Genomic DNA, 16134 nt, shown 5'->3' with positions numbered 1-16134 from the left:
GAAAATCCTAAGAATATTCTGTGAAAATAGTAAATACCATGAAAGCGACTATCGATGGGGGATTAATCACAAAACAACTGTGGTATAATTTCCAATTTAATTTCATTATTCAACTAGCATGTGGTCTCTTCACATCTCGTTAGACTTTATAGTACATTGTTATTAGTTTATTAGTTTATTAGCTTATTATATTTCTGTGAATGTTTATTATTTCTTTATTAATTTATAAGTTATTAATATTTATTAATTAGCTAGTTAATACTTTTATGTATCATTTTAAATTTCCCCAGTAATTTTCTTGAACGTTAAAAAACTAATATTATGTATGCAATTTTTTTATTTTTGCAAATTATAAAATTTTAACTTTAAACTAAGTTAAGTTACTTTTTTTTTCAGTTAACTTTTAACTTAACGAGTTAGCGAAAAAAATATAAGTAACTTATAATTTAACTTAAATTTATTATTTTAAAATAGCTTAACTTATTGAGTTAAAAAAAATCGTTAACTTACCCAGCCTTGTTAAAATGATGCAAACAAACAATAAAAAATTGTTAAAAAAAAATTAAGATTATTTTTATTCACATATGTTGTTTTGTCTTAATGTTACAAAAATATGTATTAATTAAAAGTCACAATCCTTACATTCATAAGCTCAAATTATATGTGATACCTTTCAAATAAATAATATTGTCATTAGTACTATAAGATGAAGTGATCCTTTTAATTTTTTCTAAACAATTTTCATATATTAATAATTTAATAAATTATATAATTATATAATTTAATAAATTAATATATAATAAATTCTTAAAATTGAATTAAATGTATATTTTAGATTATTATTTCAGTGAAATGTATTATTAACTATAAATGTTTATATGATATGTTTCTATTTAAATTATAATTTGTCTGTACCCATCTTTAAGTAATATTTTGCCTTCAATTTTGACTTGAGTTGAGTTATTCTTCAAAGTTCATTCATCTTTTTTTCTCAAATTGTAGGCATTACTTCATTTCTATTTCTATTTTTGAGTTTGTAAGATATTTAAAATTCAATATAATAAAAATATTTAAAATTAATATTCTAGTGATTATTTTTACTCTTTCAATCAAGTGTAAGAATCTAATATTTCACCTATTAGTTTTTCTGGTATTTAAGAATATTGCACTTAATTTAAAATGAAGTAACCTAAGGTTATATCGAAAGAAAATATTAATGGTACTTCTAAGGTGAAGAATTAATTGGCTACAACTGCCCTGGGTGCAAGTTCTTTGGGGGCGCCAAAATGTTGTGGCCGTATCCTCAGCCACTTTTTAATCTCGAAATACCTGAAAAGTATACTTTAACCAAAGATGGAAGACAGTTCCTGCAGTACGATAGTGGCTCATCAGATGATCGTATTTTAATATTTTCTACTAAAGAAAATTTAGAGTTAATGATAAAATGTAATAATTGCCGAGGGTTAAATTAAATTAAAAAAAAAAAAAAAATTAATTATTGGTTTGTCGACGGTACATTTAAGAGCTCTCCTATACGTTTTGCTCAAATTTATGCAATATATGTATTGACAGCTCATTTGTTGACACCTGCTGTTTACGCCTTATTAACAAATAAATCTCAAAATACATATGTAAGCCTCCTTAATCAATTAAAAAAAATTAAACCAACTTTATCGCCAAAATCGATTATGTCAGATTTTGAAAGTTAAAGTAAATTTAAAGTACTTAAACCCTAAAATTTGACTTTAATCAATAAATATTATATGATGTTTACATAATTATAATGCACATATTATAATTTTTAAATTCAGCAATGTTTAACTTAGAAATAATTTCCATTTTAGGAGTGCGTCTTTAGAAAAAAAAGAACGAAACTCAACAAAAAATGTAAAAGTATTAATTAATTCTTCACTTTAGAAGTACTATTAATATTTTTCTTTCGATATAACCTTAAGGTACTTCATTTTAAATTAAGTGCAATATTCTTAAATACCAGAAAAACTATTAGGTGAAATATTAGATTCTTACATTTGATTGAAAGAGTAAAAATAATCACTAGAATATTAATTTTAAATATTTTTATTAATAAATAAATGTAAAAAATTCGTTGCTTCTTATCAGTTATTGAATAATTTAATTTTATATAAATAATTTTATACTAAATTAATAATTCCTTTATTATTATTATTTAGAGCTAATGTTAATAAAATAAATCAGTCTGAATTGAAAGGAAAAAAGAAGATGAATAATAATATTTTACTAAACAAACAAGATCAATCTACGTTAGGTTAAAAATTGAAGAACATGATGTACCTAAAGCATCCGCAAAGTCAAAGCAACTTATTCAGAAGTATTTTAAAATTATTAAATTAATTCATGACTTGTGTATTATCTTTTTTTAATTTATGAATTAAGCAATGGGTTTTAAATTTTTATCTAATCCTCGTCGAAAGTAATTATAAATAATATAAAATACACTACTAGAGAAAAATAAGATGCATTCAATAATTTTTAAAATGTAATAATTTTAAACATTTTTATTGTTTAGAACTCAGGCTAGAAGCCAAGTTAAAATACCATCGGAAATTATAAAAACTGAAGATGAAGTTAAAAAATCAACTAATAAAAAACAGGAAACTTGCACCGGGACACCTGAACATAGGTACGTATTTGGTAATTGTTTTGACAATTAATTAAAATTTATATTTATGTATGATAATATAATTTAATTATATACAATGCAATCACGGTAAGTGGAAATTTAATTTTAATAATTTATCATTTGTTTTTCGTAAATACTTTTTGGTTTTATTATTTCCTAAAATACGTAATTGCTATGGTATATGTATCCATTGTTTATATAATTTTATTTTTATTAATTATTATTATTAATTATAATTTAATTTGTTTAGGTATACGAAAAAAAAGAAAATAATTTAATACACTCCTAGGATATGAGTGTTTTTTTTTATCCTTTTAAAATAAGTTTAAAAGTTCTGTTCTTCAGTTTACATATTTACAAAATAGTTAGGATTTTATAAACCAAATTTTACTCTTTTGAACAATAGTTAGCTATGTTGTAAATGTATAAGACACTTTGTGATATTTATACTTGGCGTTAAGAATATTTATGAAATTATAAATAATGTTGTTAATTAAACGTTTAACAAGTCGTAATACAATTTTGAAATATAATAGGAACCAATTTTCGAATGAAAATGTACAGAAGATTGACGATAAAAATAAAAAACATAAGTTATGCAAATAAGTGCAAAGCAATTAAATCGAAAGTTGTTGATATAATCAAAAATGAACTTTAAATGATAGAATTTGGTATATATGATTATTAATGTTAATTACTTATTTATAGTTTTAGGGATAAAAAACAGCAATAACAGATTATATTTCAGACTAAGTACTATATTATAATTTAAGAAATATTTTTGATAATTATAATTATCTGTACACTATTAGAAATGTAATTCATTTAGACTATAAAAGTTAAAGCGAATGTGCATAATGTTATTCTTCAAAATGGTTTGCTCTCACCGCCTGGGTTCGTTTCTTTCCTGGAGAGTACACAATGTTTCATATGTACAATAATACCATCAATAAAATTATCTTCAATAAATTAAAAATTATTTTTAAATATTTTCAAGTTATTTGAAAAAAATCGATGAAAATCTTTTCAGCTTGCCTGGAGATATTTCTGTCGCTCATTATGTTGCCGAGGACTTGCGGATGAGAGTTGGAATCGCCGTGGAATTTAAGTATAAATGTCATACATATGCTTTTGATCAAATTAGTACTAATTTTGATTGCTTTGATTGGTATGATTGTTAACGACCGTAATGAGATCACTTTTTACATGATAACGAAGAAAACTAGTGGCGGAAAACCAACAACTCAAACGTTATCAGAAGTCCTAAGGTCCTAAGTCCTCTATTGGTAAGAATGAAAGCGATGAATTCAACCAAGTTGGGGATTCCAAAATCGGTTGTGGGTTTGACGGTCTAGATTGGACGAAGGTTAGAGAGCTTATTGCAAGTATCTTCGCTGGATCTCGGACATCTATAACAGTTTGCTTCCATCTAAAGTAAGTGTTAAGGATTACCAAATATTTCGCAGTTATTATTTTATCTTTAAACATTTATAAGATATTCAATCACATACCGTCGCCACTGTTGAAATCATTTATTACACCAAAAGATTTATTGAAAATGGGAGACAAGAGCAATATCCTGCTGTTGATCAACCTGGAACAGTAAAAAAAGAGTAATAGTTGGACGAACGATATGGTAGATACAGTAAATGCTCGATATCCATCGTTCAAAGAAAAGTAATTGTATTTAAATTTTACTTGCACTATTGTACCATTGATTAAATATACATAGATAGTCCACTGCTATACAAATAATTTAATAGCCTTAATTGCTCATAATAGCGCGAACTCTCAATAGATGACATTATCGATGTTAATATCTGAGAAATAATTAAAATCATAAAATATAGGTTGTGACGAAGATGGGGGATCATGTTTATGACAAACACAGACTCAATAATCAGTTTAAGTATTTGGATAGAAATAAACTGCGGTAAGGAAACAAAAGTTTTGTAAATAATATTATATTTAGATTGCAACGAATGTTATTACTTATTAATATTTTTCAATTCAAAAAACTTGGATCAAATTTGTGGAATTTTAAGGGCAAAATTAAAAAATGTAATTCGACCGATCTCAAAGTAGACTTCATGCTGAATTCATATACATTTTCAGAACTCATATCGCTTCAATACATTGGTCGGACAGATTGAAGTTAAATAGGTAGTTTTTAACGGAAAAATTGGCCGGTACCCAATCAACTTAACAAAATATACGAAATACAAATTATTACATCCAGATTGAACAATTATTGAAATAACAGATGAAATTCGTAAATCTGATTTTAGATTCTGAGCGGAGCGAGGAATGTAATAGTTTTACAATGATGTTTATTTTTATTTTTTATTCTGTAAACACTTTTTCTCCCTCTAAACTTGCTCAAAAGTATCAAGCGTAGCATCTTTTCTGAAAAGTAATGTTCTTGAGTTGGTACTCTAAAGAAGAATTTAAACGACCTAGAATCGATCAAAAATGTCTTAAATAATAGTCAAAAATGTCCTAAAATGTTTTTCAACCGAAATAATGCTATTTTCAAAATCTTTTTGCTCTATATTTTGGAAGATAAATAGGTTCATTTTAGATTCTGAACGGTGTCATGAATGTATTGATTTTAAATGATATTAGTTTTCTTTTTAAATATTCGATTTTCAAACTAAGCCACGTTTCTGACCTACTCTGCAATGACGAGATCCACTCGACCCCTACTGTACAGCAAAGCAAGTTCCCAGTTTTTTTTAAAATTATTCTTCGCAACCATGAGACATAATATCAATCGGAATATCGACACCAGTAAAAAGTAGTTATGAATAAATCGAGAAATTAATAATCTAACATAGAGCTATACAATTTCGCGAAACAACGACACAACAAAAACTGTAAAAATATATAAATGTCAAATAAAAATCGAAAAATTAACAGATGAACATTGATCAGCAGAGAGTATAAACAGTAAATAGTTGTCAGCTAAATTAAATTTTATCGCTTATCATAATTTGTTAGTTGTTACGCAAAACCACACATACCAGTATGAACTACCAGCACTGCAATAATGGTTGCTGTTGTGGGGTTGTGACAGTGTTGAAAACTACTATAGCGCTCTCTGAAATCAGGTTCCCATTACCTCGATTTTTCATTAACACTTTATAACGTTGCGTGGGCTATTTAGGTATATTTAATCAATGGTTTTACTGAAACTTATGAACACATATTTTAATAACAACAGTAATAATACCATTGGTTAAATGTATACTTGAATCGTTTATAGTTCGTTTGGTGTATTAATATGATGATAAGTGATTCAAAATTGTAATAGCATTTTAAAATTTAGAAGGTTATTTACAGAAATGTCTGTAAAAAATCATAATACTTGTTTTTTCTGTCCTTAGATTGTTGAGACATATCGGAACTAACTTATTGTATCCCGTAGATGTAACCACGTATTTGATAAAGAAAGAAAGAATCAATTGCTTGTTTACTAGTCAAACGGCATATTATACTTCAATGGAAAAAGGCTTTATCAACATTAAAAAAAGCATCAGAAGTTATAGGAGTTTTGCTTTCCAGAGTGGACCCATAAAACCTGCCGATAACTTTAAGTTCATATCACGGATGCTGTCAATATTACGTTCCGTTATTTACAGTACAAAATTATGGTTATGCGGTGATACGGATCAAACTAAAGGCAAAGAAATATACGAAAATTACTGTAGGAATGTAATTAATGAAGCTAGGCTTCCACATCGACCAACAACGAACAGCAATAGACCAAAAGTTGGTGGTCCAAAACAGTTTAATGCTTTGTTAAACAATCAAAGGTGGAATAATACTCTAACCAAAAATAATAAGCATAGAAAATAGTTAATATTTATAAAAAAATAATACGAAAAATTACATCTACGACCAATTCAACAATAAAAGATATAATACATGTATGTAAAAAAGTGTCATGTTCATAAATATTGATAATAAATAATAAAGAGATGCCTAAAGAATTAAGTGGGGAGGATTCGGATATGGATGACGATGTAGAATTTCCTTTATTTTTAATTGTTCTTGCCTAGGCATTGAATGATTAGTACAGTTTAGTTCATTTGAGTGCAAATTTACTTAACCATCTGATTTGTATTAAATATATAACGTCCCCATATTCCAATTAAATTTCATTCAAAAATTGTTGAAATTAACGATGACCTAAACTATTATCTCAAATAAAATATATAGAGGAAATTACATAACTCATACATTTTTTCCACACTATAACTTTACAACACAATGCTTCTTGTTGAATTATACAGTGAAAATTCATTGGTATTTTCATAATCGTTGGTCAACATTTTTTTCTTAACTCTTCCATCCACATCCTTAGCTGTATCACTCATGTTTTTTCCACTATAAATTGCTATACTTATTAGTTTTTTTCACTCCAGTACTAAATTGTTTAGTTATTTATCTATATTTACGAACAAATCTTCTTTTGTGGTAGTCAGTGTTGAGCCCAGATAACTAAAATTTTATCTAGATAAAGATAAAGACGAACTAAAAATATTTTATCTAGGTGAAGATAAAGATAATTTAATTATACTTTTATTTAAATAAAGATAATAAAGTTAACTTTTTATCTAGATAAATTCGAGATAAATTATATATTTACTACCATTATCAATTAGCAATATGGTAGTGATATTTTAAAAATCGACATAGTTACAACAGACTACAGTAGAAGTATTGCAGATTGAGTAGGTAACTGTAATAATCAATTAATTGGCACAAATTATTATAATTCAACAAATTGAACAATAATACAATAAATAGTGAACATAATAACCACAGACTATTGATACTAGGTACTTATACTTAACAATTATTTTACTGAAATTATAAATAAATAAATTATTTTACTAGTAATAATAACATAGAACATTTCAAATGGTTGGATAATTAACCAGTGTACATGATATCGCACACCTATTTAAAAGCAGTAACAACTCAAAAAAACGCTTTTTTTCAGGAATGCCGGTTTTATTGGTGGTTCCATAGTATCATTCATTCAATAAAATGTACTTACATTGCCATCTGACGGAGAATATTAAAGATAAACCTGTTTTGTTGATTTATGTAATTTCGTTTGTAGAATCCGAATATACGTTTAACTAAAAACACCAACTTTTTGAGTTGTTACTGTTTTGATATGGATATGCGATATCTTCTTTGCATTCTCCAAATAATACACATCCAGTAAAAAAAGAAATAAGAGATGAGAAGGGAGTACTACGATTTCTAGTCCTAATTGGTTACAATATGACATTTACGAGTACTTGCATCATATTTTATGAGAAACTTATCCATATTAACATTCAATACAATTTGAAAAATGAAGCAATGTTGGTTCTTGGTGCAGAAAAGCTATAACTTAGCAGCTAGCACTATTGCGCCATTTAATAATAACAATTATCATAATAATCATTACAATAACAATTATTTATTACATTTTGAAACATATTTTACTAACTTAAATATTTAAGCATTAACACCGCCTCATTAAATTTGTGAACATCAATTATATTATATAGACGTGCACTTAGTATTAACAAAATGCCAAAATCTATTGTAAGACAAAGTCACAGTTAATTTCCATAGATAGGTCGATAAGGTGTACACACGTTGCTATATACTCAGTGACGTAAATTGGATTCAATTTCTGTTAGTGCAGAGCTTATAATTTTCAACACACCAATTTTCCAATTTCCTAAGTAAAATTCTTCCTAATAAACTACCTATATATTTTCCCATAGATTTCTTTAAATAACAAATAAATTTTGAATTATTTTAGCAGTAAAACCTTTATTATTATAATATTAATTAAAAAAAAAAAACAATCAAATTTTGTTTTTAGTACGCTGATTTCCTTGGCTCTTGAAAATAATACTATAGGTATACAAATTTCAATAACTTTCTGGTGGTGCTAGATGTGCTTAGATGAGGTGTTGCAAGTGCCACATTTACACCACTCAGTTTACACCACTGTATATACTTATTAAATTTTGGGGACTAAAATATTTATTATATTTATCCGATTGTATTATTGCTCCGCCATGTATATTGTAATATAAATAGTCTTTAATCGAACAATTCATCGAATTGAGTGGTATTGACCTTGGGACTGCAGATAGTACTTTAAATTTTAGTAGTGCAGTGGCCAGGGGGTATTATATCAGTACCATATTCAGTGTTGGGAATAGATAATGCAAAATTTATCTAGATAAAAATAAAAGATAATATGTCCAAATTCATCTAGATAAAGGATGAATACAGAATACATAAAAAATTATTTTAAGTCAACAATATTTTTTTCCATATAATATTAATTTGATGATTTTCATTATTCTATAAATAGTTACGACTTTACGAGGTCCATGAGTGAAATAATGACTATTTAGCGTATGAGTTACATGTGTATACTAAAATTAAATAGGTACCTACTATGTTTGGAACTTCCATGGAAAAATAAGAAAGTAAGTTTAAAAATACTAAAAATATTTTCCCGACATGAAAATTACAAAAAAATGTCATACCAAGGAATAATAATTACTTATTAACAATGCACGAATTATGATTATGAATACAAAATCTATATGTATAAAAGAAAGTCAGGTTATTTATAGAATTTATAATTCAAAAACGGCTGGACCGATTTTGATGATCTATGATTTATTGAATTCGTCTCCGTACAAAAATAAAAATAAATCTAATCTTGATAAGAATACAGACATTTATTTAGAAAAAATTATCTAGATAAGTAAAAATTTTATCTTAGATAAGTAATTAGATAACTTAGCGTTATTTATCTAGATAAGATAAAAGATGACAAAAAATCTATCTAGATAATTTATCTAGATAAGTCTCAACACTGACCATATTTCATAATATCGTGTTATTTAATTATTTCCATATTTTATTAGAAAAAATATTTACAACAATCGCCAACTATCGATAGGTAAGCTATTCTTCTGAATAAGTAAACACATCAATGATTAATGAGAATAGGTACTGAAATAAACACTATTTTTGATAATATTATATTATATACCACGAATTATACCAATTAGTGGTTACTGTATAAAACAAATGTAATAATAACGAACAAATATGTCTACTGTCTGGCACTAGTATGGACACTTTTTGGAAAACTGAAAAATATTTTTACGACCACGAATAATTTATCTAATCATCTAAATGATTGATTTTGTTATCTTGGATAATTTTTTCAATAATTTTCAACGGTTCATTTTTTATTATCTAGATAAGATAAATATAACAAACATTTTTATCTAGATAATCCCAATACTGGTGGTAGTTCTTTTTAGGACATAAAGATCAGTTAGTTCTTCGTAAACATTAAAATTATTATCATTCCCTCGAATATAAATTAAAAGTTAAACTTTATCACATGTCTGTACTTTAATTCATTGGGAATGAAAATTAATATTATGAATTAATATCTTATAATATCTAATCGTCTATGCTTTATAATACATTATGTTTATGTTATAAAAGTATAAACGATTAAATTTTATTTTATATATTAAGTCAAAAAAATTTAATTATATTGAATTTTATATGAAAAATATTACTGAAATACACATAAATATATTTGAGTGCACTATAAAAAATTGTTATGTGGTTTGCTGGTTACCAACCCTTGATTTAGGATGCATGTAATGACGATAGTGTAATAAAGTTTAACCTAATTATTTTCTAATAACAAAGCATTTTTTTACTAACAATTTTATTTTTACCAAAGGTTCTCATTGAATTTTCACGATATTTTCCAAGTATTTAGGTGAAAATATTCATCTTTATCCAGTAAATGTATTACGATAAATTATAACTGTATTATTATACACTACAAATAGAAAACATACAAATACATGTATGGAGTTTCATAATTTACAATCACTCTTTAACTTCTTAACATTTGTTTATTTAATGTTATATTTTGAAAACTGTAAATAAAACGTAGTTCAAAAATATACTATAGTTGATGCACGAAATAAAAATAGATTGTAATATATCTATGCGTCTTAATTCATTTGTTCAAGGAGTTTTAACTGTGATTTTTAATCAAATAATATTTTTGATGAAATCTCTAACGGTTTAATTGTGTTAAATCATGAAGACATGTGTATAAAAATATGAAAACATGTAATTTAATAGATTTTAAAGTGATATATGCGATTATATTTTACTTACAATTCTTTGTCTTGTTTATTATAATATATATATATATATATATATATTATTCATGCTCATGACCAGCAACGTATATGCTAGTATATTACTTTCAGCCATAATTTTTCGAATTTGAATATTTTTTACTCTTGTTCTTTATTTTACAATTTTTAAAACCAGTACTCCTGAAGTAATACAGAGTTAATAGCCATTTTTAATTATATAAGAAAATCGTGTAATCAGAAAAAAAAAATATGTGGATGATTCAAGCCTGTCAAGTAATTAAATTTCATTTGAACGCTATGTAGCAAATAAAAACAAAGAACCATTAATAGAATCCAACAGCAGTCAAACTGTAAAAGTATATTACGAGTACTACGTTGTGTAGGACGAAATGCCTTTTATGAACCAATTAATTTGATCGTCTTTAATATTTACAGAAACTGCTTTGCCAGCATTTTCATTTTCTCTTTATCATAGATTTTATAACAATATTTACGGTAAAGACTAAAATTTTTGTTTAACACTATTCTAAAACAGTGGTTCTCAAATAGCTATGAAGCCATAATCTCATTACTACAACTTAAATTGGGCCGGGACTCCCTTTTTTTTTACAAAGTTAAGAACAAAAAAATTATTATTATGATTTGTGTAATAATATGAATACATATTTATTTGATCACATTCTATAAATATCTTACTTTTTCATAAAATAGTATTACAATTTAATTACAAGTTATTTAAATTATAGTTATTACGTTGATTTTCGAACTTAGTATGATGGGTAAACATTTTATTTTTTATTCATAACCTCTTCTAAGTTAGGCTTCAAAGTTTTAAATATTTGCCTAACCTTAAACCTAACCTTCATCTTTGCGAATTTTAATATTCACGTATACTGTCTTATTTTTCGTCAGTTAGCTTAATGAAATACGACAAAATAGCTTCTGATACCAACCAATCATCTTCTTGGGCTTACAGTGCAATGCAATCATCAATCATTGATGTTTTTGAAGCTTATGAACCGAAAGATTTTAACCTAACTTCGCGCTACGGTCGACGAATTATATTAATCGATCAATATGCACAATATATTCTTATGATAAAACAGTGATTATATTATTATAAATGGCAGCGATCAAATCTAACGTTATAGCAGTTTTCAAAACGACATGCCTGCTTGTGACGTGAAATCATTCGAATGCTTTTGTATAGTATTAAAACATGCACGTGAGTCGATCATTTTTTATTTTACAAGTTCAATTCTATTGAAATCGTTTTACTTTTAGCAATTTAAATGGAACCGAATTTGTGGTTACTGATTTTTCACACGTAGACAATGGTTTCACCGCATTCATTATTGTAACAACCCTAGCCAAAACATAATGCGTGCAGAATTTTTAAAAAGGTATTTTCATTTTTAATAAAACGTTCAAAATCGAATAAAAGCAAATCCTCTATAGTTTGCAAATTTAAAAAATAAACTTCCGAGTTTCACCATAGGGTTGAGCACAAGCCTGAGAGCATAGTTTTCCTTCCCTTAATCAATTGTTATATTTCTTGCGTAAATAATAATAAATACGCCATTGTTTAAGGCTCCTGAACGATTTTAATGTGTAAAAATCAATCTGTTTTAAAAATTATCTCCACTAACGTAGAATGCGTATTTTATATTCATATTATTTTCCAGGAAACTATTTATTATTTTTATAAAATAATTTCAAAATGGAAGTGAAAATTACATACATATATACTTATGTTATATTATTTGATTTATTATACATATTTATTATACATATAGGTATTGGAAACATCTATAATAGCTAAGTCACCTTTAATTTATAATACCTGTACATAATGGTGTGTTAAATATTAAAACATATTTTCATTATCTATCGAAAAATCATTTCGATATACTAATACAATGTATTATGTAGGTCCAGTTATACGAGAACACATCTTTCAGGTTTAGTAAACACAAAAAACATCAACGTTTTTAACTCCGATTTCGAAATCATTGTTTCAAAAGAAATTAATATAAATTTCAATGCTATCTCAAACGATGAACAGAATTATAATAATGTATACTATACTTGTACATTTTGTATATAAGTTTTTATTGTTTTCCTTCTCTAATGGCTATGGATTTTATAGTAAAAATTCCCGAGTCTACTTGGATTCAAAGTCAACATTAAGTAATACAAGTAGTCATTTGTAGGATAAAATATTATCACGTAAATGTTCCCTAAATAAAATATAAAAAAACACTGTTGTAACGAGAACGAGAGGAGTATATTATTTGGAAAAAAACATAACCATTGTGTGGTCCAGCCCATCTTTCCATTTCTGCTACGAACAGTTACCATCGTTATCATAACTCACAACATATTACTTAATCTGTTTGTCAATTTTTCTCAATAAATACTTTACAGATATAATGCAAAAACAATAAGATATTATTGATATTTCAAAGATCATGTTCGCGGCCGTCCAAAAAATAATAAATGTATAATGAATCGTACTAAATGCCGTTAAAAATAACAGTGTTTGTACTTTTGTACTTTACAACTGAATATACGAGTACCTAATACTGTTTAAATTGCCACAAAAATCATATTATAATATATTAATATAATATAATGTATTCTATAATTAATATATTATGATGTGATATGAACTATTATACGAAAATATTTTATGATAGCTGATTTTCAGCGCAATTGATGAATGCCAACTGAAATGGACCCTTTTTAACATTAGACTTAACCTTAAACGCAGAGAGAATATCACTGACTGTTAACACACATAATTTAACCCAGTCGAGAATACATAGACATTAGAGTCAGAATTGCGTACAGATCCAGTCAATTGAACGACATTTTAGAACTTTAAAAACTAATTTAATACATAGTTATATCGTATAAATTATCTACTGTGTTCGTTTTATTATTTCATTTTTTATTTAAGTTGTATTTTAGCAATGAGTATGTTTAATGTACAACTGATAATCTTTGTTTTTGTGGCTTGATAAAAAAATAAATACAAATGTGCATGGCATAATATACTGTAAATAGGTTAAACTATATTATACAGCGGCCGACGAAGCGCGAAAAGCCGCAACGTCATAGCACATATTCGTATTTGCCACAGGTCGTTGAGCGGAAATCCGATACGACCAGGTTTCTATATATATACACATCACATATGCATTATGTAATCATATGCAATAAATTCGTTCGTTTATGCTACTATTATTTATACCGTTTATAGTATTAATATTAATATTACATAGCCGGGGGCGTGAACGTACAGTTCAGTATAATATCCAGTGTGATTTTTTAAACATGCTCACTTCTTTTCTCTATGCTTAAATTATGCAAATTTTCAAATTCTGATTTATGGAAAACATAAGCGTAAAATATGATAATACTGTGATATCAGATGTATAGGCTTTTGCACCTATATTAGGTCTCGTTTATCGAACGAGAACATTTTTTTTATGCAAATAAATATTAATTCAGTTAATTTTTCTAGAATTTTTTAAGTATAATTTTGTGAAAATTCTGACCATCACTTACAGCCGGTTGAGTTATACCTATAGCTTAGCACCGCACTACTTATCGCAATATGATGTGCAATGTTAAGCTGTTGACACGACTATATCATACACGTACCCATCGATTGATTTATAATTGACGATTACTTGACATGTTTATTCGATTCGGAATACTATATTACAATTGTATATTTTCAAATCTTTGGAAAATAATATGTCAAGAGGGAGAGAGATTGAGGGAACTATTGTAACATCAAATTATGATTATAATGTACAAACGCGATTTTATTTACGGAAAACGCACTATTTTGTGTACAACTCAACTGTTGACGAGATTACGATTGGATAGAAACAGTAAAATATTCGTAATCAAACAATCCAACTCGTTTGAGACTATATAACATGTTAGTTGCGCGCGAACAATATTTACCGTGACGGAATGCGGGCGGAACGCAGAAAAGCTTGAGACCGGAAAAAATGATCCGTACACCGATTGTTACGGAGACGATGATTTCCACGTCTGCCGAGTAACTCCACGACGGGGTGCGTGTAACGTGTACGCGGCGAACGGATTAGCGGAAAAAACGACCGGCGCACGTCCATTAATCATGTCTTATTAGCCGCGGCCGTCGACGTATGGTCGAAAATTTAACAGCCGTTCAACCCCTTTCGCGCAACCCTCGAACGCTCGATGTTTTTGCTTACACATAATTTGTTCTCGAACAACAACAACAACAACAACAACGCGGCAACGCTAAAATATAAATAATACATCCGCCACCGCGTACGTGTATGCATTACAACGTACGAGTATAAATCATACGCACACAAACATGCATACGCACGCGTTCCTTCGCGTATATTATTGCATCGTGAACCAGGAAAAAGTATCAATTATTTTCCCTTTGTTGTATTCTTATCGTAAACCGTTTTCACGTCCGTATAACGTTATTTTTGTTGTTTTTTTCCGAAACAAGTATTCGGATGGTCTGAAAAAGGCGTTAACTTTTCTCAAACGAATTGTTGTCAATACGCCGTTTAATAATTTACCGATTAATAATTCAACCAACTGTTTATAAGTGACGAATAATCGTTTAAAGATTACGGTGCAAAAAAGGAGGCCACAGAGCAGAGATTAAAAACAAAACCCCTCTACATCTACTCCCTCACGCGAGATCCGAACTATAAAAAACGATTATAACTAATCGACCGCATTGTAATACGTCGTATTGATATAGCAAAGGGAAAATGATTTCTTTTGAATCTTCGTAGTAATTTTGATGACGGTTTGTAAATTGAAAGTCATCGGTATTTCTTTAAACGATAAATGGGACAGGAAAAATGTTTTAAGTAAAAAAAAATAAATTATATAACGTCTTGTAAAAAACTTCCAATACGAACAAAACACAGTGTTTAACCACTCGTTTTCCTATTATACAGAACGGTTTTTTGAAAGAACGTCGTTCGTGAACACACATTCACGTTTATATTTTGTAAACACCACCTGCTTTTTTCAAATAGAACGTGAACGTAAACAACGTTTTTTTTTTTTTTTTAATGAATTTGAACGATTTTTGTGGCTTTCAAATTTATTTACCGTTTTAAAAATATATGTGTGAGTAATAAACACTGATTATATAATATGTTTAAGTATATGTTTTAGACATAAATTAAAATATACCTTATA

The 16134-nt window shown here is 27.4% G+C and overlaps 1 protein-coding gene across 1 annotated transcript; it reads left to right on the top strand.

Annotated features, from left to right (window-relative positions):
- Nucleotides 1-3938: 3938 nt before the first annotated feature.
- Nucleotides 3939-6567, top strand: LOC112679723. Its single transcript, XM_025549613.1, has 2 exons — nt 3939-4096; nt 6049-6567. Exon 2 carries the CDS (start codon nt 6164-6166, stop codon nt 6518-6520), a length of 357 nt encoding a protein of 118 aa, XP_025405398.1. The 5' UTR covers nt 3939-4096; nt 6049-6163; the 3' UTR covers nt 6521-6567.
- Nucleotides 6568-16134: the final 9567 nt, after the last annotated feature.

The sequence above is a fragment of the Sipha flava genome, unplaced genomic scaffold, assembly GCF_003268045.1.
Source record: "Sipha flava isolate LNK unplaced genomic scaffold, YSA_version1 167_pilon_pilon, whole genome shotgun sequence".
In the NCBI taxonomy this organism is placed as follows: Eukaryota; Metazoa; Arthropoda; class Insecta; order Hemiptera; family Aphididae; genus Sipha; species Sipha flava.
The sequence above is the reverse complement of the archived record's forward strand: the minus strand, read 5'-3'. Positions and strand labels throughout refer to the sequence as shown.

Coding starts and splice junctions, on each gene's coding strand:
- LOC112679723 (XM_025549613.1), top strand. CDS start 6,164: ATGGAAAAAGGCTTTATCAACATTAAAAAAAGCATCAGAAGTTATAGG.